Below are 20,823 nucleotides of genomic sequence, written 5' to 3'. Positions count from 1 at the left end.
ATCCTTCCTTAAATTAATATCTCAGTCTAAAGCAAATATTAGTGTGTATTAAAACTATGACAGAGCATAATAATGGCTTATGTCACGTGTGTGCATTGTGCACACACTCCTCTTCACACACTGCCTGGAGTGTGTGTGTACGTGTGTTGACACTTGACTGGACACAAGCCCCCCCTCAGTCACATGACTCTGGCCACTGCCCCGCTGCTATAAATGCACCTCGGTATACTTTAGCCGCTCCTTTTCGTTTCTACGCCAACGCTGCCTTGAGTGTGTGTGTGTGTTTGTGCGTGCGTATGCGTGGTGGTCGCGTCCACGAAGCTACGACGACGTAGCTTGGACTTTCTTCCTTCAGTCATGGCAGGTAGGGGGACGACGGAACACGACTTTTCCTCCAAATACCGCGATATTGCCTAAGGGGCGAGAACTGAGACTTGTAGCGTGGAAAAGGTTGTAAGATAAAACTACAGCGGTGAGTTGACACGTTAAAATGTCAACGGAATGACGTAGAGCGAGTTATACAGTACATGTTGTGAAAATAGCAGCGTGTCGTCCTGTCACGTCAACGTCCAACTTGTTTGTGTGCACAGCTTTTAAGTCATCTCTTTTCGGTTAATATAAGCATTTAGCTTAGCCTTCTGTTGGTAATGTGTCGTCGTCGCTCGTGCTGTACCGCGCAGTGACGTCAAACAATTTATTAACGCTCAGTCTCATTAGTCTCATCTTGTTACGTTACTTTATTTTGCATTATTAAAATTTACAGCAACAAGTGACATTATTTTCCCATCCATTTTGGAGTTCCTCCGACACTGTACGTTAGACAAAATTTATGACAAAACAGTGGATTGACGTCATATTAATTACAAATTATCCGCTCTCTTTTAATGCATCTACGGGGGGAATAAAGTGACAAAAATGGCATTAAATATTTTAATGTCAGGTTGAGTTGCTGTAATAACCCATGGTGTCAGAGTGACACAGTATTGTCTAGTTTTATATTGTCTTGTGTGTATTATTTACTGCCACGAGTCATGACATTCTGTTTTTGTTAGCATGTTAGCTTGTGTTGCTATATGTGCCATTACATCTAGTCGCCATGACTACTGAACACTGATGACAATTGACATACAATCAGGCAGTGTCAATTACAAATGTTCAATTCAGTATTAACCCTCTTTTAATCCAATTCTACCTGTACAAATAATAGCTGCAACATATGAGAACCTTTTTGTGAATTACTGTGTATTTTTATGTTAGCTTGTGTTGTGATGACATCACTTTCATCAACCAAAATAGATGCGGAATGTCCTGGCTAAGGCAGGGGACATCCCTGGAGGACAGGGAGGACACTGGTCAGCAGTATGAATTATCGATGCTTAGTATTGTCTGGTATTGTTTTACCCAGCCTCAGCTGGTCCTAAGCCCGGATATAAAATGGGTGGGTTGCATCAGGAAGGGCTTCTGGCATAAAAACTGGAGCCAAACAAATCATGCGCAACGACTTGCTGTGGCGACCACTGATCGGTTGATGAACATAATATGTCATCTAAATATGGCTGAAACATGTCATAATCATAGTTAAGCTCTCATTTGAAAGAAGGTGGAAACATATCTTGTAATGTCTTATTAAAACTCATGGGAAATGTTTTAAAAGTTGATAATATGAATCTCAATAGCCCGAATGCACCAATAGAAAAGGGGGTGCGGGAGAATGGAGGCCTGGTCAAACATTTCTCCTCACAGCCTGCAGTGCATCATTTCAACATAAAAAATCATTAGTGTTGGTAAAAACAAAGTTGGTCGGATGGAGGGATAAATATAAATATCTAAATATCACCCGTTGCGCTGGGAGTTGTAAAACAATTCAAATTGTGTCTCTTCCTCGTCTACAGACCAAGCTTTTGTGACATTGGCTACCAATGACAGCTATGCGAAGGGAGCCATGGTTCTGGGCCAGTCCCTGCGCCGCCACAAAACCTCCAAAAAGCTGGCAGCCCTCATCGGGCCCCAGGTGTCGGAACCTTGCCAGTAAGGAATCTCCATTCCCATCCAAAGCAGCAGTCCTGTGTTGTTGTTTTGACACTTGAAAAACCCATCAGGTCCGTGCTGAGGAGGATCTTCGACGAGGTTCGGCTGGTCGACGTGCTAGACAGCGGCGACGCGGCCCACCTGGCGCTATTGAAGAGGCCCGAATTGGGCGTCACCTTCACGAAACTCCACTGCTGGACCCTCACACATTACTCTAAGTGTGTCTTCATGGATGCAGACACTCTGGTGAGACCGCGAGGGCATGTCAAATAACCGCGCTGAATCAAAAAAAAAAGGTGTGTGAGCGTGTTTTCCCGCCTGTTTGTGCACGTCTCAGGTGCTTTCCAATATAGACGAGCTCTTTGACAGAGAAGAACTGTCAGCTGCCCCCGACCCTGGCTGGCCTGACTGCTTCAACTCTGGCGTGTTTGTTTTTCGTCCGTCTGTGGAGACTTATGACAAACTGCTCCAGTACTGCACAGAACACGGCAGCTTTGACGGTAAGCCAAGCACGCACATTTTGTGCAAGTCAAGGGGGGAAAAAAAACTTCCTAGGTTGTTTATATTTTGAAATTTGAGGGGGTTTAAGTAGATCAAATGAATGCATCTTTTTGTCTATATGATGCACACATCAGACCACACTTGGGTTTGTTGTCTCTTGTTTCGGAGCCTGAAGTTGACTATGTTCCAGAGACACACTTCATAAAACACGTTACAGGGGGTCCTCGGTTTAGAAATGGCAAAGAAAGAGAAAAACACCCAGAGTCAAAACGTCCTGGATGACGGTAGTTCAAACTCCGAATTACGCTACGCAAAGACGGATTTTTCTTCAAATTCCAAATGGTACGACCTCAGTGGCTTTTGACTTTAGAGGTTGGATGAATCGAAATCAGTCCGGAGGGCAGCCGTACTCTGAAGCAATCCCCAGTTTACTAACTGCCTTTCTATAAATAGGACTATTATTGACAAACGGAACATCGTACTGCATTTAAATGATTCATAGCACAAACACATTAGCAAAGTGGCAACAATGGCTATTAGAAGAAAAAAGGCGTAAAGGGGAAGTCAAGTGAAACATGTTCTTTACAATATGTTCTCGGCTCCCCTACTAGTCAAGGTATTTTGATAAATGTTGCGTTTGTAGAATATCATCTACATAGTATTCTGCCACTTGCTGTTGACGGAAAGTGACATCACAGTGTCTAAGGGCTCAGCTTGCAATGATCAAATACAGAAAACGGGTACCTGAACCCTTGGGCACTATAATGTCATTTTCAGTCAACAGCAAGTGGTAGTAAAAGGCAAAATGTTTAACATTTTTTCCCACTTTTATGTTAACAAGAGTATGAAGACTTAGAAAAAAAATATTTTATTGTACATTTAGAACAAATATAAAATATGTGATTAATCGTGAGTTAATTATTGAAGTCATGCGATTAATTATGATTAAAAAGATGGATTGATGTGTTTTAGTAGAACATACAAATTTGGTTCACGTAACAGCCATAGGAACAAAAGTCCATCATAAACCAAGGAGCCCCATGTAGTCCTTTTCCTTGAGTGACATGGAGTCATCGGTAACATGAAGCGAAAGCAGCCCTGTTATTGTTCCTCTCCATGCAAGGCCCTTAACAAGCCTGCTGTCACACAAACAAGGCTTCCCTTAACTCGGTTGAAGTTATTCACAGGTGCTTGCTAAGGGACGTTCACTTTCAGACTGTGCAACCAATCTAGCGCTGGTTTACCATAAATGACTTGCGATCGCCAGTTTGGCCTCGGGTCAGCTGTCAGGTTTATTGCAGGGATCAGCACCTGGAGGTTATATACCTTGCACCCACCGTCAGTGCACCAAAAAGTTCAAGCTGTTGTTCAACAAGGCAGGCATGACTGGAAGCTGTTTTGACCTTTTAGTCAGGATGACACTTAAGCTATCCATCACGCTACAGATTATGAATGATATTTATAAAAAAAATCACAGAGATAGCATTGGAATCCGGTGCGTCCTGTCCCTGCATGCCCGGCTCCAAATGGACATTGATATAAGACAATAAAATGGCAGGACACCAATCACTACATACCAGAAATCCGCTAGTCATTCAAAACAAAGAGAATTTAACATAACCCAAAAAAATTTTTAATGACATACCACTCATGATGAGAGAAAAAACCCTCTCAATTTGCTATTGTCCTGGATCCGTGGCTCAGCCAAACTTGGTGTTGATATTGAACAGGTTTAACATTTACAATTTTCAACCCAAATTTTTCGAGCAGATCCGGTTGGAAATACCGATCTTAACACACCCCACAACTAAGGATAATCCATTTAGAGACAACCCAACAATCTGGGCTTTGCTGACATCGATTGCTCAAATTTGACTGTGTACCTCACGTTAGTCTCAAATGTGAGTTTTTATAAGGACTCCGCTTCCCTACACAGTGGGGTTTATATCATATCGTGATACTAGTTTTCCAGTCAAGACCACACTAACCGAGACCAACCAATACTATATCCAGACCGAGAACTGACCAAGACTTTTGGGGGCCGAGATGGAGAGACAAGACAGAGACTGTATTTTAAAGGAAAATCAACCGGTCTTGATAAAAAAAAAAAAAATCCCTGATCCAAGACCAAGTAAAAATGTCTTTGAATCTGTGTACTACAACACTACGTGATACGATCATTCTCATTTGCAGAATATCCCATCAAATACTTTCTGAAAAAAAAACACACTAACTCATTCAAACCCAAATACGTTTTTTTAATACTTTGTCCTTCACTTCCAAAAACAAATGTATAAGTTTTTTTTTGTTTTTTTTTCTAATGCAAGAGCAAGCAGAAGGCTTTGATGCAGCTTCTGACAAAAGGTGGATTAAAGCAATGGTAGTTATTACTAAAAAATAAAATAAAATAAACGGCTAGCAGATGGCAGCAGAGTATAAGAGATCAACCAGGGCCATGTTGCAACAAGCTCTTTTTCCCAGTGTTTTCAACAGTAATGTGAATAACGATGCAACTTAGCTATATTCAAATGCTAATTGCTGCAAAAACAGATACAAATATACTTTTTTTCTGATGAAAGAAGAGACTCTAATTTTTTTTTTTTGGGAAAGCTCCATGTTTTTATAGCAATGGAACACAATATTCTGAGGGACTTGCAAAATCAGTCAAAATCCAGTAAAACAGCCGGGAACGGAGTGATTAAGTTCAATATTAAAATAATATAAAAACTGAATTTTGTAATGGAACCTACTCTGAATAAGAAGCAAGCACAACATGAACCGAGACGCTCCTTAAACTCTCTTCCACATTGCATTAAATGTAAGCCGAGTCAGCTGTGAGTGCAGCTTAGAGGCTGGCCAGCCCTCCACTCTGGGACACACTTAGAAAGGAACGTTAATGAAGAAAATAGTTCATCAGCCGTGCGCTTGAAGTTGACTGTGAATATCAGCAAAGCAGCGCCGGTGCATTACCTGAATTATTTCCATCCCTTGAGGGATAATGTCATTTTGTTGAAGAAAAAAAAAAAGGACGCGGTAAACTGCATTAGGTGTCATTGCCATAAACCAAATGAGGGATGAAACGATGCGCTTCAAACTTTTCTAAAGCAACGCAAGTCAATTAAGACGGCGGAGCTAACGACCTTCCTCGCTTGATGACTTACAAGCATTATTTGCAGAATATTTCACGGCGGGATGTTGTATAGCGCTACTATAATGGGGTAAGGGGCAATTAACAAAAGAAGACATTATAGCCATTATAATCTTTAAAAGTGTGTGACGCACCCCCCTTGGCATTTAACAGATGCTTTGAGTGTAAATGTGTTTTTTGTTTTTTATGAAGGAAAATGACTCATGAAACATCGTTAGATGCAATTAAACCGTGAAGAACGGTAAAAACTAATCAAAAATCCAGGGTGCACCCAACTCTGATGTTTTCACTTTAGGCTGATTGTTTGTCATTTTCAAGATGCAATAGACAAAAAAAAAAAAAAAACCTCAGATAAAGGCTCCGCACGCTACCTGCTAAGCAATGTTGCCCTCAGGAGTGGGTGGAAACTGACTCAAAGTTTGAAGTTTAATCACTCGCTTGGCTACAGAAATGTCGCTTCCGAGTTTTACAGTATGACGTTTGCCAATTGTGATATCGGCTATCAAGCAATCCAGTTGTTACACGCATTTTGACAGGGGGGGGGGTGGGTCCCAACAGCAGGCGATCCGTCATTGTCAAATCCCCATTTAAATAAATTTATGGCGAACCCAAAGGAAGCAGGCCTCCCTATTTAAAGCAACACATTGATCTTTGATATTTGCCACGGTGAGGAAGAGGGTTGGGTGTCAACTGTAACGCTCATGTGACACATACTGTAAGCTCTGGACAGCAACTGTGAAAACTAGCAATATAGGCTACACATAACTGCATATTAGAACGGGATTTTCTCACTACTGCGCGTTTTAAGTTTAGGGTGCATTTTATGCAAGATAGCGTAGTAAAAATAGAAATGTTCTTTTTATCTCCAAAATGTCAAAATCACATAACTGAAATTGTTGTAATAATGTTCTGAAGAAACTCTTCTCTTCTTAGACACAACAGTCGAATTACAAAATTGTAATTTAACTCATTTGCTACAAAAAAACAAATAAATACGTTCCATTTTCAATATTACCATGCTCCCAAAGACGTATTTCTACGTTTTTGTGTGTGTGTGTCTTTTTTTTTTTTTTAGCTATAGCATACATAAAGCTTTGATGCAGCCGCTGAACTGAAGAGAATGCGTGAAGCAATGGTAGTTATTACAATAACGGCCAGCAGAGTATAAGAGATCAACCAGGGCCATGTTGCAACAAGCTATTTTCCCCAGTGTTTTCAACAGGTTTGTGAATAATGTTGAGGCTATATTCTAATGCTAAATGCTGCAAAATGGAGACAGAGACAAATATACTTTTTTTCTCCTGATGAAAGAAGATACTCTAATCTTCCTTTTAGTAGGATCCATTTTTTTTTTTTTTTTGCAATATAACACAATATTCTGTGGGCCTTGCAAAATCTAGTAAAACAGCCTGGAGCGAAGGGGGTTCCTTCAGTGAAAATGGCAGGAAGTAAATGAGTTAATTGAGTTGACATAAAATAAAAGTTTTTGATTTCTCAACTCATAGTATGTAAAATATAAAAATTTTTTGGGGTGAAATATATACTCAAAATGTTTAATTTATCAACTCATAGTAGGTGGAATATAAACTCAAAACTAACTACCAACATTTGACTTTCACAGCCTTATATATTATGTATTTGTACGCCTGTTTGGGTTCATAGTGTGGCCTGGAAGTATTTTTCAAGCTTTTTTGTTTTTTTACAACTAGCCCAAAACAACGATTCACGCTCACTGTAGTCGCAGAGTGGAAATTGAACCCACATTGATACTTCTCACCAAACCACACAAGGATCCCATCCCTATCCCTCAGATCTAGTAACATTCTGACGTTTTACTTTTGGTTATCCTCACGGCAAGTGACTACATTCTACCAACAAATCTCAGTTTAAAACATTTTTTCCACAGTTGATGACAGCCTGTGACCAATTCCTAAGCTAATAACACAATTACACCCAAACTAGCCTACGCTGTTGGTGTACTCGTTTTAATGTCATCTCTCTGGAATCTAAATACAATTTCAATTGTGGGACGATGACCCAATGACCTAATGTCTTATCTGTTTCAGGGGGAGACCAAGGGATTCTGAACGGCTTCTTCGGCGACTGGGCCACGGCCGACATTTCAAAACACCTCCCCTTCATCTACAACCTCAGCAGCATCGCCATTTATACGTACCTACCAGCCTTCAAGCAGTAAGTCTCACTGACATATTGGTGCGGGGGTGCCTTGAATACTTAAGAGTGGGGCAGGGTTGGATAAATGTTGCGAGTAAAAGTCCTGGGTCGTCGCCGTCATTGGCTACATGGTGGAAAGAGGCGTGGGGGCACTAGCTTCTTTTTAAAGTCGTGGCGTAGGAAGAATCTGCGTAAGCTGTGACGACGCAAGCAAGCAAGTCACAAGCTCTCGTAATCGCATGCTGACATGGAGTTCGGAGCAAGATGAGTAGTGGGACGCCTGCAACGCCGGGTAGGGTTTCCACCCCCAACAGCTGATAGCAAATCCCCAAATAGAGCCGTTTATTTAAAGACCTTTTATGTTTACCACTCAGCCAGTTCATTGTGCGTTCACTCTTTCTGTCCTTGTGGCCGTGAAATTACCCCCCCCCCCCCCTTCAGACGCAAACCTCATTGACAAGCTTGAGGTTTGTTTTTCTTGGCAACTTGGTGGGAACGATGAAGATGTTTTCACCCGTCATAGCGGGAATGGCGAACGTGTTTTTACCCGTCGCCACTTGTCAGTTTAGCAGAGCTCTGGCCAATGAACATCCTGACAAGGCAAGGAAATTGTGCTCATACAACAGCGACGCCACTCCACATTGACCGACTCCACAAAATGCTTGTTTCAGTCGTACATTTCTGAGTTCTATATTTCCGATTTTAAAAATCGTATTTTAGGAAAAAATGTAGTATTGGACCGCCATATTAATTTAACCCTGGCGAACCCATGGGGTCAAATTTGGCCCCTATAAAAAAAAAATTATACAATTTTTTTTTTTTACAAATTTAACTTCAAAAGTCCAGAGTGCCACTTCTGACCCCTGCACGGGGCCATCTAGTGGATGAATATTGCACTTACATGAGCCAGAGTGGCGGTGACAAGATGGCTGCCAACATGCTGTTTTGTTGAGCTGGAAATCAATCCAAAACAAAACCATCTTCTCAGCAAACCATCAGATGGTAAAATTGTGTTGTTGTTTTTTTGTTAATCTATTTCATATCATGTTGCAGAATGCCTAGGAGTATGTTTTATATATATATTTTGATAAATTAGCAACTCTGAGCTAGTTAAAAAAAAAAAGGGTTAAAATTGAAAAAACATAAATTTTGGTGTTCAGTGAACTTATAGCAATGTATAATTCATAATTTTCCAAAGAAGAAAAGGGTTCTTGGGTTCTCCAGGGTTAAAAGACAACATTTTAAAGAATAATATTACAAGGAGTCCTCTACTGTATTTTACTTCGCCTGGTCTCATTTCAGCTACGGCGTCAATGCCAAGGTGGTCCACTTCCTGGGGAAGACCAAACCTTGGAGCCACGGCTTGGACGCCAAAACCAAAGGTGTGTCCGGTGGCGCGCACCCTTCCTTCCTCCTGGACTGGTGGGCCTTGTACTCCACCAGCGTGGTGCCTATGCTACAGGAGCAATACGGAGACCAGCCCTTCATCTCGGAATGCGTCGCGGAGGTAACTACACCGTCTACATTTTTGGATTTTTTTATTTTTTTTTTTATTTTTAAATCATGACAGTTAATGTAAATATGATTGTTGTTGTGTATTTTTGGTGGTGGATGATGTCCCTGTCTTTCCCGTAAAGTTCTCCTACAGTGACAATACTTTTGGGAGCGCACAGGTATGGAAGAAGCTCAACACAAGTTTGTTGGCTTAGCTGCGACTTCACACAAGAGCTTCTGCGGCATTCATTTTACGCTGATTACTTTCTTTTATTTTTCTTTTTTTTTATACGCAGTGTTTACGTTTGGACTAATGAGTTGCTTTCACCGGTTTCCTCAGGCCATAGAGGAGAGCCTGGCGTCTGTGGCCGCAGCGGTCCACCTGTCGCCGCCGCAGCAGCAACAGCAGCAGCAGCCGTCTTCCGAGGAGCGCAAGCAGAAATGGGAGCAAGGCCAGGCGGACTACATGGGAACGGACTCCTTTGACAATATCAAGAGGAAGCTCGACACTTTTCTCAAATGAGAGGGAGGGGGGGGGGGTGCTGGGATGGCACTTACACTACCACAACAGATATACAGTGCAGGTACACCTCCATTCAGTAGAATATGATAGAAAGAGTGCATTTATTTCATTAGTTGGATTCAAAAGGTGAAACTTGTAATAGTGAACCCGCGCATATTTTGTTTGCCATCTTGTTGCCGAGGAAATACACTGAAATGAATTGATGCAGATTTGGTGAATTTGTGAAAAGTGCACTGCAAATATGCATGGGGGGATTGCCCTACTGTTTTGTAATTTCCTGATAGTAAACTTTGAGGTTTTTGTTCATTGTACACCATAATCATCAAAATAATAAATCATGGAATTGTTCACTCCATGTGTAGTGCATTTGTCATATACCAGTTTCACTTTTTCAATTAAACTACTTGAATATTTAGCATATTGTAATTAGTGGAGATGCACCTGTATAAATATAATCCACCAGCCTTACCTTGCCACTCTCCAAAGATAGCAGTTAAATGATTTTTGTTCTGCCATTATTATGTTTTGCTTGCCACATGCTGCCATAGGTTTTTGCATCGAAAGGTGACGAAAGCCTTCCCTACTATACGTTTTGCTCACAACATATAACATTTACCTGTATATTTTCGTTTTTGCCTTTTTATTTACAAAAAAAAATGAGTCTGAGCATTTTCACAAGGACTGTTGAACTAAATGGATCAAATGTTTACAGTACTTCTGGAAGCCTCGTGAGCATAGGTGTGTGCTATATGCTGTACATTTCGACATTTTACTTGACCAGGATGTGTGACAATATCTTTCATCCGGAAGTATTAATTCAAAAAAATTAAAATAACCTTTTAAAATTGAAACTTGCTCAAGTGTGTTTATTTTAACGATTTTAACTATGATGAGCTACTCGGAGTAATTATTGTGAATGAAGCTTCCTTCGAAATGTTTGACATGACTTGTATACTATAGCAGGTGAACACACTCATTATCATTGCATTTGTTACTACTGTACGTTTGTATTAATTTAAACAATGAATCTGTATGGCTTCTGATATTAGCACTCAACTGTTTTTTTCTGTCATTTTTGCTTCTTATTGTTTGTATAAGTCATAAACGGCATTTAAGAAAAAAACAAAAAAAGTAGCACATTATCCATGATTGAAACTGTAATATCAGAATATGACGAACATATCATGTTTTCATGATACAAAATTTTATTTTATTTTTTAGATAAAAAAATTGTATAGCGTCAGCCTCTTAAAATAATTGCCCACGTTTTGGGGGGGGGGCATTTTTTCCCTAAATCCTCATGATGCATATAGTTCAATTTTTTTATGTTTCCTGAAAAACTTGGGGGGGGGGGGGGGGTGACTTTTAAAAAGTCGCTGATATTCTATATTCAAGCTAAATCACGTTTGAGATTTTTTTTTATTAAATCAGTTTTCAGATTAATCTTGACAATACGTTTTACTACTACAAGAGTGAAGTTAATATTTTCAAAATAAAGCGTATATTTTATCGTCCAGATTAAAATCCCAATCTAAAACTATACTGCCAATAATACATGACCTTAATCTAAAAAAATACAACTACATTATTGTAAAGTTAAAATGGCGACACAGTACAAGTCGAGTCAATATGTAATGTCGATTTTTGTATGACTTGTATCCAAGATCAACAGACGATTATTGCGCTCGTTAACTACTGTGCATTACGTCACACTACAGCGACGAACGACTGCTGCTACGTAGGCCACATATGCTCTATTACCGCATTGTGGGTGTGACGAACCTGTTGGCAACGCGAACGTAAACAAAGGCTTTGCAGTCGTTTTGTCGTCGTCGTCGTAGCGAAGTGCAAGATTGGTTTGCAATGCCAGAAAGGGAATGGAAAAGACGGCGAGAAAAAGAAAGATCACAAAGCCAAAGAGAAACACGTCTTTGTGGTCTTAGACACGGGTCATTTAACGCGCATATTTGTATTGAAAATGCATGGATGGTTGTGTGTATTTTCCTAAAGCTTTTTGGTTGATTGTTTTTATTTGAGCGCCCTTAATAAGCTCCCGTCATTCACTGCTCATTTGCAGGATGTCTTTCAGGGACTTGCAAAGTAAGTACTCATTGTGCTACGTTTAGTTTCATTTTATTTTTAAGTGTTCATTTCAAGCTTACTGTTAAAATGATTTATTTGATAGATTTCACAGAGATGATGAGAGCGTTGGGGTTTCCTCGCTTGATATCTGTGGAAAACTTCCGAACCCCCAACTTCACACTAGTTGCAGAAATCCTAATATGGCTTGCTAAATGGTATGTTTACAAAAAAAAAATCGATATTCATTCGACTAATGAGATGTTTTATACATATTTGGAAAACGTGGAATGTCAATCGTGGTTTATGTAACATAATAGGTCATTAAATATGCTATACAGTATTAATATTGTAATTTTCTGTATCCACTATTACTGATGACAGAATGCTTATTGCCTTATATATAAAAAAATAAAAAGAGCAATGATGATGACATGTCAAATCGGTAAAATTACCGAATGAACAATACTGAGTTCTCCAGAAGAAGAAAGAAAAAAATGCTTATTGCCCCATTGTAGGACTATCATTCCACGTATCCCGTGGTATACATATGATTAAACAGTATTACTGTATGTTAACACATGACACAATGTATTCCTTTCTCGTCTCTAATGTAGCTATGAACCCCAGATGGAACTTGCAACTGAAATGAACACAGAGTCGGACAGAATATTCCTTATCAAGACTGTGGCTCAGTTCATGGTGACATATTAAGTTAAAAAAAATAAAATAACTGAAGTCCTTTTTCCTATAAAAACAAAAAACAAACAATAAGCATCTCTTCATGTAACAGGCGACTAAAGCTCACATCAAAATGAACACCAAGCGCCTTTACCAGGCTGATGGTTATGCGGTGAAAGAGATGTTAAAGATCACATCGGTGCTCTACAATGCGATGAAGAACAAGCAGATGGCCCTGGAGGACAGCGTGGAGGAGGAAAACACCAAATTCAAGTTTGAACTGGGCACTCGAGTGAGAACATTTATAGTCACATCACATTTTTTTGGGGGGGGGGGGGATATGGCACTAAAGCTGTACAAAAAAACGAAAGTTTGAGCTTCTATCTTAGGTAGAAAGCATTTTAAAAGGATGTTGGTGTGAAAAACCTACTCCTAAATTTCTATTCTCTATTCAACTGGTGGTTACACCTATAAATTGGACCCTTCTTTTCAACATGGACTCAACAGTACCTCACATTTGAACGTTCTCAGTCTGTGTAATTTTTTTAAATTCCTTTATTTTTACAAGATTTCGGATCTGAAAGCAGCTCGGCAGCTGGCGTCCGAGGCCACGTCAAAAGGAGCGTCTCTGTATGATTTATTAGGGAAGGAGGTGGACCTAAGAGTGAGAGAAAAAATATTCACTGACCAAGGTTTTTGAATTGATATCCGGAGTTCTCCGTAAAATGACACTCAAAACATTTGTGTTCTTCTTTAGAAACTGAGAACGGCTGCCATTGCGAGACCTCTGGAGATCAGCGAGACGGAAAAGGCCATGAGACATGCCATCAAGGAGGTCTTGGTTTGTATCCGTTTTGACATGTTTATCATGTTCGATCATTTCCTTCGTATTGCAGCCTAAATCTTTTTGTGTCCTTTATGAAGGAAAATGTGGAGAAGACGAAAGTCATGATGAAGAATGTTGTTTCTGACGTTGCCAGTCTGGATGCCAAGAAAGAAAAAAAACACTGGCAGTTGGAGATGAATCAGAGGCGACTCCAGACACTGCAGAGTGTCAGGTTTGTGTACAATTTTACTAGCATGACTTTAACCTTTTGTTTGAACGGCATCATCATTCTCAGGGAGATGGTAAACAAGACTTAATGCTCCTTTCCATCTCTCAGGCCATTATTTATGGATGAATATGAGAAGATCGAGGAGAAGCTGGAGGAGCAATACAAGTTGCAAGTGGAAAACTTTGCGAACTTTTATTACCTCGAGTGCCAGCAGGAAAAACAGATCAAACAAGAGAAGATGTTTGAGGTGCGTGAATGTAAAGGGGATTTTTTTTTTATTATTATTTTGGTTTAGTCAAACATTATCAACAAAATGTTGCTCATTAAATGAAACCACTCCTTAATCACCTGCAAAGAGGATATTAAATGTTCCTTCCAACCATATTTGTAAGTTGTCTAAAGAGCTTTAAGACAGGGATGTGATTTTTCCGCTAATTCGCGGAATTCCGCTTTTTTTTTATCTCCCCCCCCCAAAAAAAAAAAATTCCGTTTTTTTATTTTATTTTATTTTTTATTATTATTTTTTCCCACAGATAACATCTTCTGCTATAACAAAGACATTTGTGGTATGCTCTAATATGAGTTACTTTTCATTTGGTCATGATACAATTATTTGTTCATGAAATTTGAACTCTTCAACATTATGTGTTAACTTAGTAATCACATTAGTTAGATATGATGATATTCTCAGTGATAGTTTTTAAAAGCAAAGGCAGTCCAATGTTTTTGAATGTGACTGATTTTGAGTTGACTAAAACTGACATTTTATATGGGATAGTTCAATATACATTGAAAATTTATGCTGTTGTTTTGTCTATTTCTTTGTCATGTGAGTGCATTGCCCCCCTTGTCCCCCCACCAGGGCACTGCCCTGGACCTAGCTGGGTGCCAGCGGCCCCCAGACCCCCGGCTAAATTTTCAGATAATTTCACTTTGGTCAAATCACATCCCTGTTAAGAGTCTTCTTAAAGCAGTGAACAATCTACTTGGAATGAGATTGAAAATACTTTAATTTAGGTGGATAAAAACAGACAATAAAGAGACCTATTCATTTGGCTTCCGTAAAGTGTCTGTATGCCTGCAGGAAAGAAAGAGGATCATGCAGCAAGTGAAGGAGAATTGTGGGCAATCTGTTAGTTCAAGTGAGGAACACAGCTTCAAAACTTATATCGCTCACGTTTACTTGGTGGTACTGATAACTTGTGGCACTCGATGTGTTTTGCAGATGATGAAGAGGACACTGTTGAGGACAAAAGCCTAGATGGAGACACTGATGAGTGTCAAACGTCTCATCCACAGCTCCCTCTAAATGATATTGTAGCAGGTAAACAAATTGATCCAGATGCCAAAACTACCGTTTCATATCAGTCCAAAATGTCATCATTGTACATTTTCAGTTTGTTTATTGCTAAAAAATAAGACACAAAATGCATAACCCATCACACAGATTATGACTCCCAATAGCTACATAGATTGGGTTCGGTGTATTTATGTTTTGTTTCACTTAGGAACAGCCATTGGAAAAATGCTGGGTGTTGACACTGATGAGGTAAATCTATAGAAATATTGAACGTGCATTCTTTTCTTTAGTTTGTAAATAAACCCTAGACATGGAAAGAGGTTGACAAGCTGTGTGTAATTCTACCTTTCAGTCAGAGGACAGTGAGAGAGATGAAGACGAAGAAGATGAGGGCCTGGGATATGATGGCTTTCTGAGGGTTCCAGAGGCAAGGGTGTCGAGCACTTCCAGGGGACGCATGAAGCGCCATCTGCTGGAGAAGAGTGATGATGACTTTTGAATTCAGATCTCACCGTGGTAGTCGAAGCAAAAATCCCCAAACTCTCAAGAGAGAGATTCTTTTTTTTATTCAGAACACTGGTCTGATGATAATTTGAAGGAAAAAGAGGTGAAATATTTTAATGAACTTATTCATTCCATTTTTAGCTTTCCTACAAGTGGCCTATTAGGTATATTTCTCCTCTTCCATCAGATGCTTAATCACCGAGCATCTGTATTAGTCCCCACTCAGTAAATGAAGCTCTCACTGGCTCCAAAGTCCACCAAAATCTATTTTTAAGGAACGGGTCCCATCATTCGTCAATGGCTTCTGCCAGTCAAGGATAAACTTGTACAGCTTACCAGAGTCTTAGCCCCGTACTAAATCCTTTCTAGGCGAGGAGCCATAAAAGAAAATATAAATAAAAATGTCTACTGTAAATACAGCCTTGTGTCACCGTTGTTCCTCTACAGTTAAGCTGGCTCAACCTAGTTGCACTGGTTCCTATCTGGGGGGGCGGGACTACCGCTTGGATTTGGTTTGCGGCCCGCGTATGAATTCCGACAGAAAATATGATTTGGGCCTGATACATGAAATTATGGTTTGCCAATTGGAAGGCTGAAAAAGCGGATAGGCTTCACTTTATTGTTGCAGGTCATATTCACCTCCAACTTCATTATGTGTTCTTTTTCGCATAATTTATTGTGACCGGTACGTGCTCTTCAACACTTTCCAATAATAAAAAAAAAGAAAAAGTTTTGGGTCTTTGTCATTCTTTTAACAGAACCATTTCATTCATGTCTGAAATTCGTTATTTAATTCAGTGACGGTCGTCTTCAATGAGTCGAAGAGCTTGAATTAAATTAGCTGACTTTTGTTGAGAGGTGTGGGACACCTTGGATTGTTCTCCTGCCAAGAAAATAAAATAGTCTGGTCATGTTTTTTTTTTTAATGGTTTGCTATAGACGGCCTTTACAAAAAACGCCTTACTATACATGGTTATTTTTTAAATATATACATGTGTACATATATCTCCATTAATATATATTTTTAGTGTAAATTTTTTGTTTTGTTTTAATATTCGCATTATTTTCACTTTTTTTTTTTTATTGAGCGATTTATTTTTAATTTTGGCAGTTTTGGTCCTCCATATATAGCATGCTGTTTTTTTTGCCACAAGTGGGCGATAGCTTCCGCAGGAAGTTACGCAGGAAGTTACGTTTTGGCGGGAAATGTTTGCTGGCCACCCGGAAGTGGTGCCGTAATGAACTACTGTCGTAGCGCAAATGGACGCTGGCCGAGGTAATTTCGTTTTAGCGCCTGAGTGAGATTTAATGTGCGCAACTGGTTAATAAATGTGCTGTTTGGGCTTCATTTCGGTTCCAGGCGTCGAGATAATTGGAGACAGGTGTGCCCAATGGGAGTGGTGTCAACAGGTGCATTAAATAGCCTCGTGGCTCGCAACAAGATGGCGACCAGCTAGACGGTATGTTTTGCGCTAAAAGCCAGCACATTAGTTGGATTTGAAGATATTTGTCATTGTTTTTTTTCACAGTACTTTTGTACTTTTTGCAGGTGTTTTGCCACCGGAGAAACACGGACAGCGTTCAAGGAAAGGTTTGTGTTATATAGGTCTCTTAACGACCCCCATTTTTTTCCTTTCATTTTGGAGGGCCGTATCCAAAAAGATTCAAATCCCTGCTATTATAATACCGTGTTTCTCAATCTTTATCATTTTATGCTTTTATCTGAATTTGATCAGTCAGAGGCTAACTTAAATGTGCATCACTATCCAATAGTTGAACATTATCTTGGGTAATTGCAATTAACTAAGAATACATTGAGCTTGCTTATTTTGCCACATGGTGAAAATGTTATTTCATTAATATCAATATCTATCGCAATATTCAACAACTACATCGCATGTTTTTCCAATATCGTGCAGCCAAAGTATATCATTAACTTAATTGGACATAGTTTTGTACATGTATCAACAAAGTGCCCTCCTTTGGAATTATATTACAGATCTGTTCTAAAAATAAAATAAAAAAAACACTTTATTTTAAATAAAAACAAAACGTTGTTTATTTAATAATTAAGAAGACTGACATTACCTACTGTCAGCACTGAATATTGTAATGTTTCACTTAACTTTTTGCATTTTAGGGAGACGTTGCGCTTGTGCTTCACTGAAGATCTTCATTTATGGTAGTATGGATGCAACTGCTGTCATCAAGCTCTTATTTTGCATTGATGCTATTTAAAAAAAATATGTGTATATATATATATATATATATATATATATATATATATATATATATATATATATATATTAAAATCTCACGTACCCCCATTTGAGAACCGCTGTTTTAATACATTGTGATTTAAAAAAAATAAAATTAAACTTTAATGTACAATTCATGTGAAGTGTTTCAATATTTCGTAAATGTTGGTGGGTCTTCATGAAGTTTGCTGTTCTTGTGTTGCAGAGGCAGCGACGGATCAAACGCACAAAGGTAATATGTATGCACACACCTGATGCATTTGTATGCTTTCCCCATCAATTTAGGAACCAAGTGGCACAATAAAGATGACTTGACTTGACATGACTTGACAAGACACGTTTGTTGGTGTATAAACTGTCTGAGCAACAATGATCTGAATTGTGACCAGGAGGGGGCAGAGTAGGGAGCTTTGTGGCATGCCTTAGTTGTTTTTTTTTTTAGAAAGGCCTGATTGCAATCAGGGCAGGTGATGGAAAGTGTTTGCGAGATCTTGCTAGAGATGGTCTGTAGTTGTTTGGCTTGTCTGGGCTTTGTTGTTTGATGGCAAGTTGAAAGTCGGGGGTGCGAAGTGTAGGTAGGATTTGAGGCAGGAGTCATATTGATAAACACTATTTTATTTTTATTTTGTCTGTTTTGGGGTTGTCTCAGCAGCAGGTCGTACAAGAGGCCCTGGACCAAGGTAATGAGTACATGAACACGTGTAGGTGACGTGTCACAATGGATTTGTTTTTGTGAATAACTGTCTTGACAAACGCACTTGACTTGTTCTTGCAGGAAGGAGCCGGAGTCTGTCAAGTCGAACCACAGCAGCGTTCCCAAACAAAGGTGTGGATGCTGCAAATGCATTTAAGATGCAAGACTTTTTCCTCAATATTCAAATTTTCTGACCATTCATTCATCTCAAGTAATTGTCAATATTTGTTTTGTAGGCATGGGCCACGAGCTGGATGGGGACCAAAGGTCATGTAGGGGGGGAGGAACCAGTCACGTTGACGCGTCAATCAAATAAGTGAGACAGAACTACGGGTGTGCGCAAGCGGCGAGTGTTGCTTGTGCTAACGGGGGGGCGAGACAAATGCACATGTTCATTCCACGTTGCAAAGATGCTCACGAACCATCACCTTGTTCTTGCAGGGAGGAGGCGGGGTCCGTCAAGTCGAACCACAGCAAGGTCAAGAAATACAGGGAGAGTATCTTTTTGTTCCACTTCCTGTTTGTCGCCACTGTCACAAACTCACTGGGTGTGCACCAACTCTCACTGACCATGCTTGTCCTTTTTTTTGTCTTTAACTGTGTCCAATCAAAACAATGATGAAGACTGATTTATTTTATTTTTTTTTTATCATTCCAGATCAAACTGAAGCTTCCTTTACTTCTGTATGTTCCAGTCCAATATTGTTGCCCAAACGATGTCTCTCATTGGCTCAGCACGGCAGTCAAATTATAAAACCAATAATGTGCACATTTCCTGTGTGTGAAGAACCACGGTAGTAAAGTTAAACTTTTTTTTTTTTTTTCCCCAGCATATTCCTTAAGGTTTGACCCCCACCCCGTGCTCAAACCGCAGGGCTTACAGACTAAGAAGGCGATTGGTCGATCCATCGCTGGTCCCTTGTCAAGGTTTCTTCAGCTGGGGCCAGTTGTGGGCTCAAGAAGCTCGCAGATGGAATTTGTGAAAAACAAGCTAGACAAATGCACTTGACTTGTTCTTGCAGGAAGGCGCGGGAGTCGAACCGCAGCGGCGACCGTGGCAATCGCAAGTCTTGTGTGCTTGTTTTCATAGTAGAAGTAGCTGAGCAGCTTTTTCGTTTTGAGTTGAAATGTGCAGCGGCGGCGGCTCCATCATATAGCGCAACAAATGCAGCCTACAGTATTTCGTCCTGTTTAGCTGAACGGAGGAGAAGACCAACAAACTGCCGGCAGCAACAGATGAACGGTCTTTTGAGGCAAGTGTCCAATCGTTGCATGTTAACATGGATGGCAACACATTCATGAGTCCGTTTTTGTTTTCCCGCAGCAATCCCAAAGATGCGGACGCTACGCTGAAGAGCAGAACACAAAACCATACAGGGAGAGTATTTTTATTTCATTTTTGTTCTACTTGCTATGTTTGTCTCGACTGTCACAAACTCACTGGGTGTGCACCAACTCACACAGACTGCATGTTTGTCCTGAACTGTGCGTCCAATCAAAACCTTGATGAAGCCAATTTGTACATCTATGAAATCTTCTTGTTCAACATTTTTATTTTTATTCCATTCCAGATGAAACTGAAGCTTGCGATACTTATGTATGTGCTTTTCTGCTTGAATTAAAATTGTGACATTTCAATTTGTCTGTTTGAGACGTTGGGGGATGAAGTATGTGCATTTAATGGCAATGCGTTGCTAAATTTTGCAAAGAATGCTGTATTATACATTAAAAATATGTAGAATATTTGTCATAATTAGTGCCCCTGCAAAACAATCCAGATTTGACTTATTTCTACAAAAGTGATGTGTAATTGAAAGTACACATCCTGGCACTGTTGTGAATAAAGTGAGTTTTTTTTTTTTTGTTCGTCAGTCGTTCTTCCTCATGCTTAGGATTCTTGGTAACGCAGGACGGCAAGTAACTTGTGAATCTTTTTGCTGCTGTCGGTCCCATGACTGCATTAAAGTGACCCTCACCCTGAAGTTCACGACCTACATTTCAATCCCCTCAGCCAGTGATGACCTGAAACAAGTCAACTTTTTATACGTGCAGAGTTACTACTGATAGTGGAGGGTGATCACTTTAATACAAATAACTGCAATTATTGATGTCTGTGGGAAGACATGTTATTGAAGATTTGTTTTGATAAAGAGCTGCCATCGCTTGACTGATATATTTAAATCACTATGTCTCATTGGGAGGCTGTCTGGTTATGGTTAAATCTGAACTACATCTCATCAAATTTAGTAGCTAGTTTTAGTCCACGTCAGGGGAGTTTGCTGCCAAATGTTACATTAATTGACAGTTTAACAGCACTAAAGTCCATGTAATCGCCATTATCCAACCTTTTTGATATGTCACAACAGCTATTGACAATTCCAAA

General features: G+C 39.7%; 3 protein-coding genes across 13 annotated transcripts; all 3 read left to right on the top strand.

The window, feature by feature from the left end:
* The first annotated feature begins 195 nt into the window (after window positions 1–195).
* Window positions 196–10,219, top strand: gyg1b (glycogenin 1b). 4 transcript variants are annotated; one of them, XM_077554976.1, is made up of 8 exons: window positions 196–364; window positions 1,893–2,028; window positions 2,100–2,274; window positions 2,366–2,528; window positions 7,744–7,870; window positions 9,155–9,361; window positions 9,459–9,525; window positions 9,687–10,219. In XM_077554976.1, the coding sequence occupies exons 1-8, from the start codon at window positions 358–360 to the stop codon at window positions 9,867–9,869; spliced, it is 1,065 nt and encodes a 354-aa protein (XP_077411102.1). In that variant the 5' UTR covers window positions 196–357; the 3' UTR covers window positions 9,870–10,219. The 4 variants fall into 4 exon arrangements, with proteins under 4 accessions (XP_077411102.1, XP_077411105.1, XP_077411104.1 ...); XM_077554979.1 differs by having other exon boundaries at window positions 9,643–9,816; XM_077554977.1 differs by lacking the exon at window positions 196–364 and adding an exon at window positions 373–472.
* A 1,407-nt stretch (window positions 10,220–11,626) lies between these two features.
* On the top strand, window positions 11,627–16,218 carry LOC144040148 (clusterin-associated protein 1-like). 2 transcript variants are annotated; one of them, XM_077554021.1, is made up of 12 exons: window positions 11,627–11,969; window positions 12,055–12,166; window positions 12,566–12,650; window positions 12,742–12,921; window positions 13,198–13,293; window positions 13,387–13,470; window positions 13,554–13,687; window positions 13,793–13,931; window positions 14,769–14,826; window positions 14,910–15,008; window positions 15,199–15,233; window positions 15,337–16,218. In XM_077554021.1, exons 1-12 carry the CDS (start codon window positions 11,948–11,950, stop codon window positions 15,481–15,483), a joined length of 1,191 nt encoding a protein of 396 aa, XP_077410147.1. In that variant the 5' UTR covers window positions 11,627–11,947; the 3' UTR covers window positions 15,484–16,218. The 2 variants fall into 2 exon arrangements, with proteins under 2 accessions (XP_077410147.1, XP_077410146.1); XM_077554020.1 differs by having other exon boundaries at window positions 15,193–15,233.
* A 435-nt stretch (window positions 16,219–16,653) lies between these two features.
* On the top strand, window positions 16,654–20,210 carry LOC144040363 (uncharacterized). Of its 7 annotated transcripts, XM_077554505.1 has the most exons (12): window positions 16,654–16,764; window positions 16,849–16,948; window positions 17,038–17,079; window positions 17,629–17,670; window positions 17,952–17,978; window positions 18,396–18,426; window positions 18,522–18,572; window positions 18,677–18,707; window positions 18,882–18,918; window positions 19,099–19,234; window positions 19,315–19,693; window positions 19,765–20,210. In XM_077554505.1, the coding sequence occupies exons 4-10, from the start codon at window positions 17,668–17,670 to the stop codon at window positions 19,192–19,194; spliced, it is 276 nt and encodes a 91-aa protein (XP_077410631.1). In that variant the 5' UTR covers window positions 16,654–16,764; window positions 16,849–16,948; window positions 17,038–17,079; window positions 17,629–17,667; the 3' UTR covers window positions 19,195–19,234; window positions 19,315–19,693; window positions 19,765–20,210. The 7 variants fall into 7 exon arrangements, 4 of the variants coding, with proteins under 4 accessions (XP_077410631.1, XP_077410630.1, XP_077410629.1 ...); XM_077554504.1 differs by having other exon boundaries at window positions 19,099–19,693; XR_013289711.1 differs by having other exon boundaries at window positions 18,399–18,426; window positions 18,677–19,234.
* The last annotated feature ends 613 nt before the right edge of the window (window positions 20,211–20,823 follow it).

Source organism: Vanacampus margaritifer, chromosome 20 (genome assembly GCF_051991255.1).
Source record: "Vanacampus margaritifer isolate UIUO_Vmar chromosome 20, RoL_Vmar_1.0, whole genome shotgun sequence".
NCBI lineage: Eukaryota > Metazoa > Chordata > Actinopteri > Syngnathiformes > Syngnathidae > Vanacampus > Vanacampus margaritifer.
This window is presented reverse-complemented; position numbering and strand designations above follow the sequence as displayed.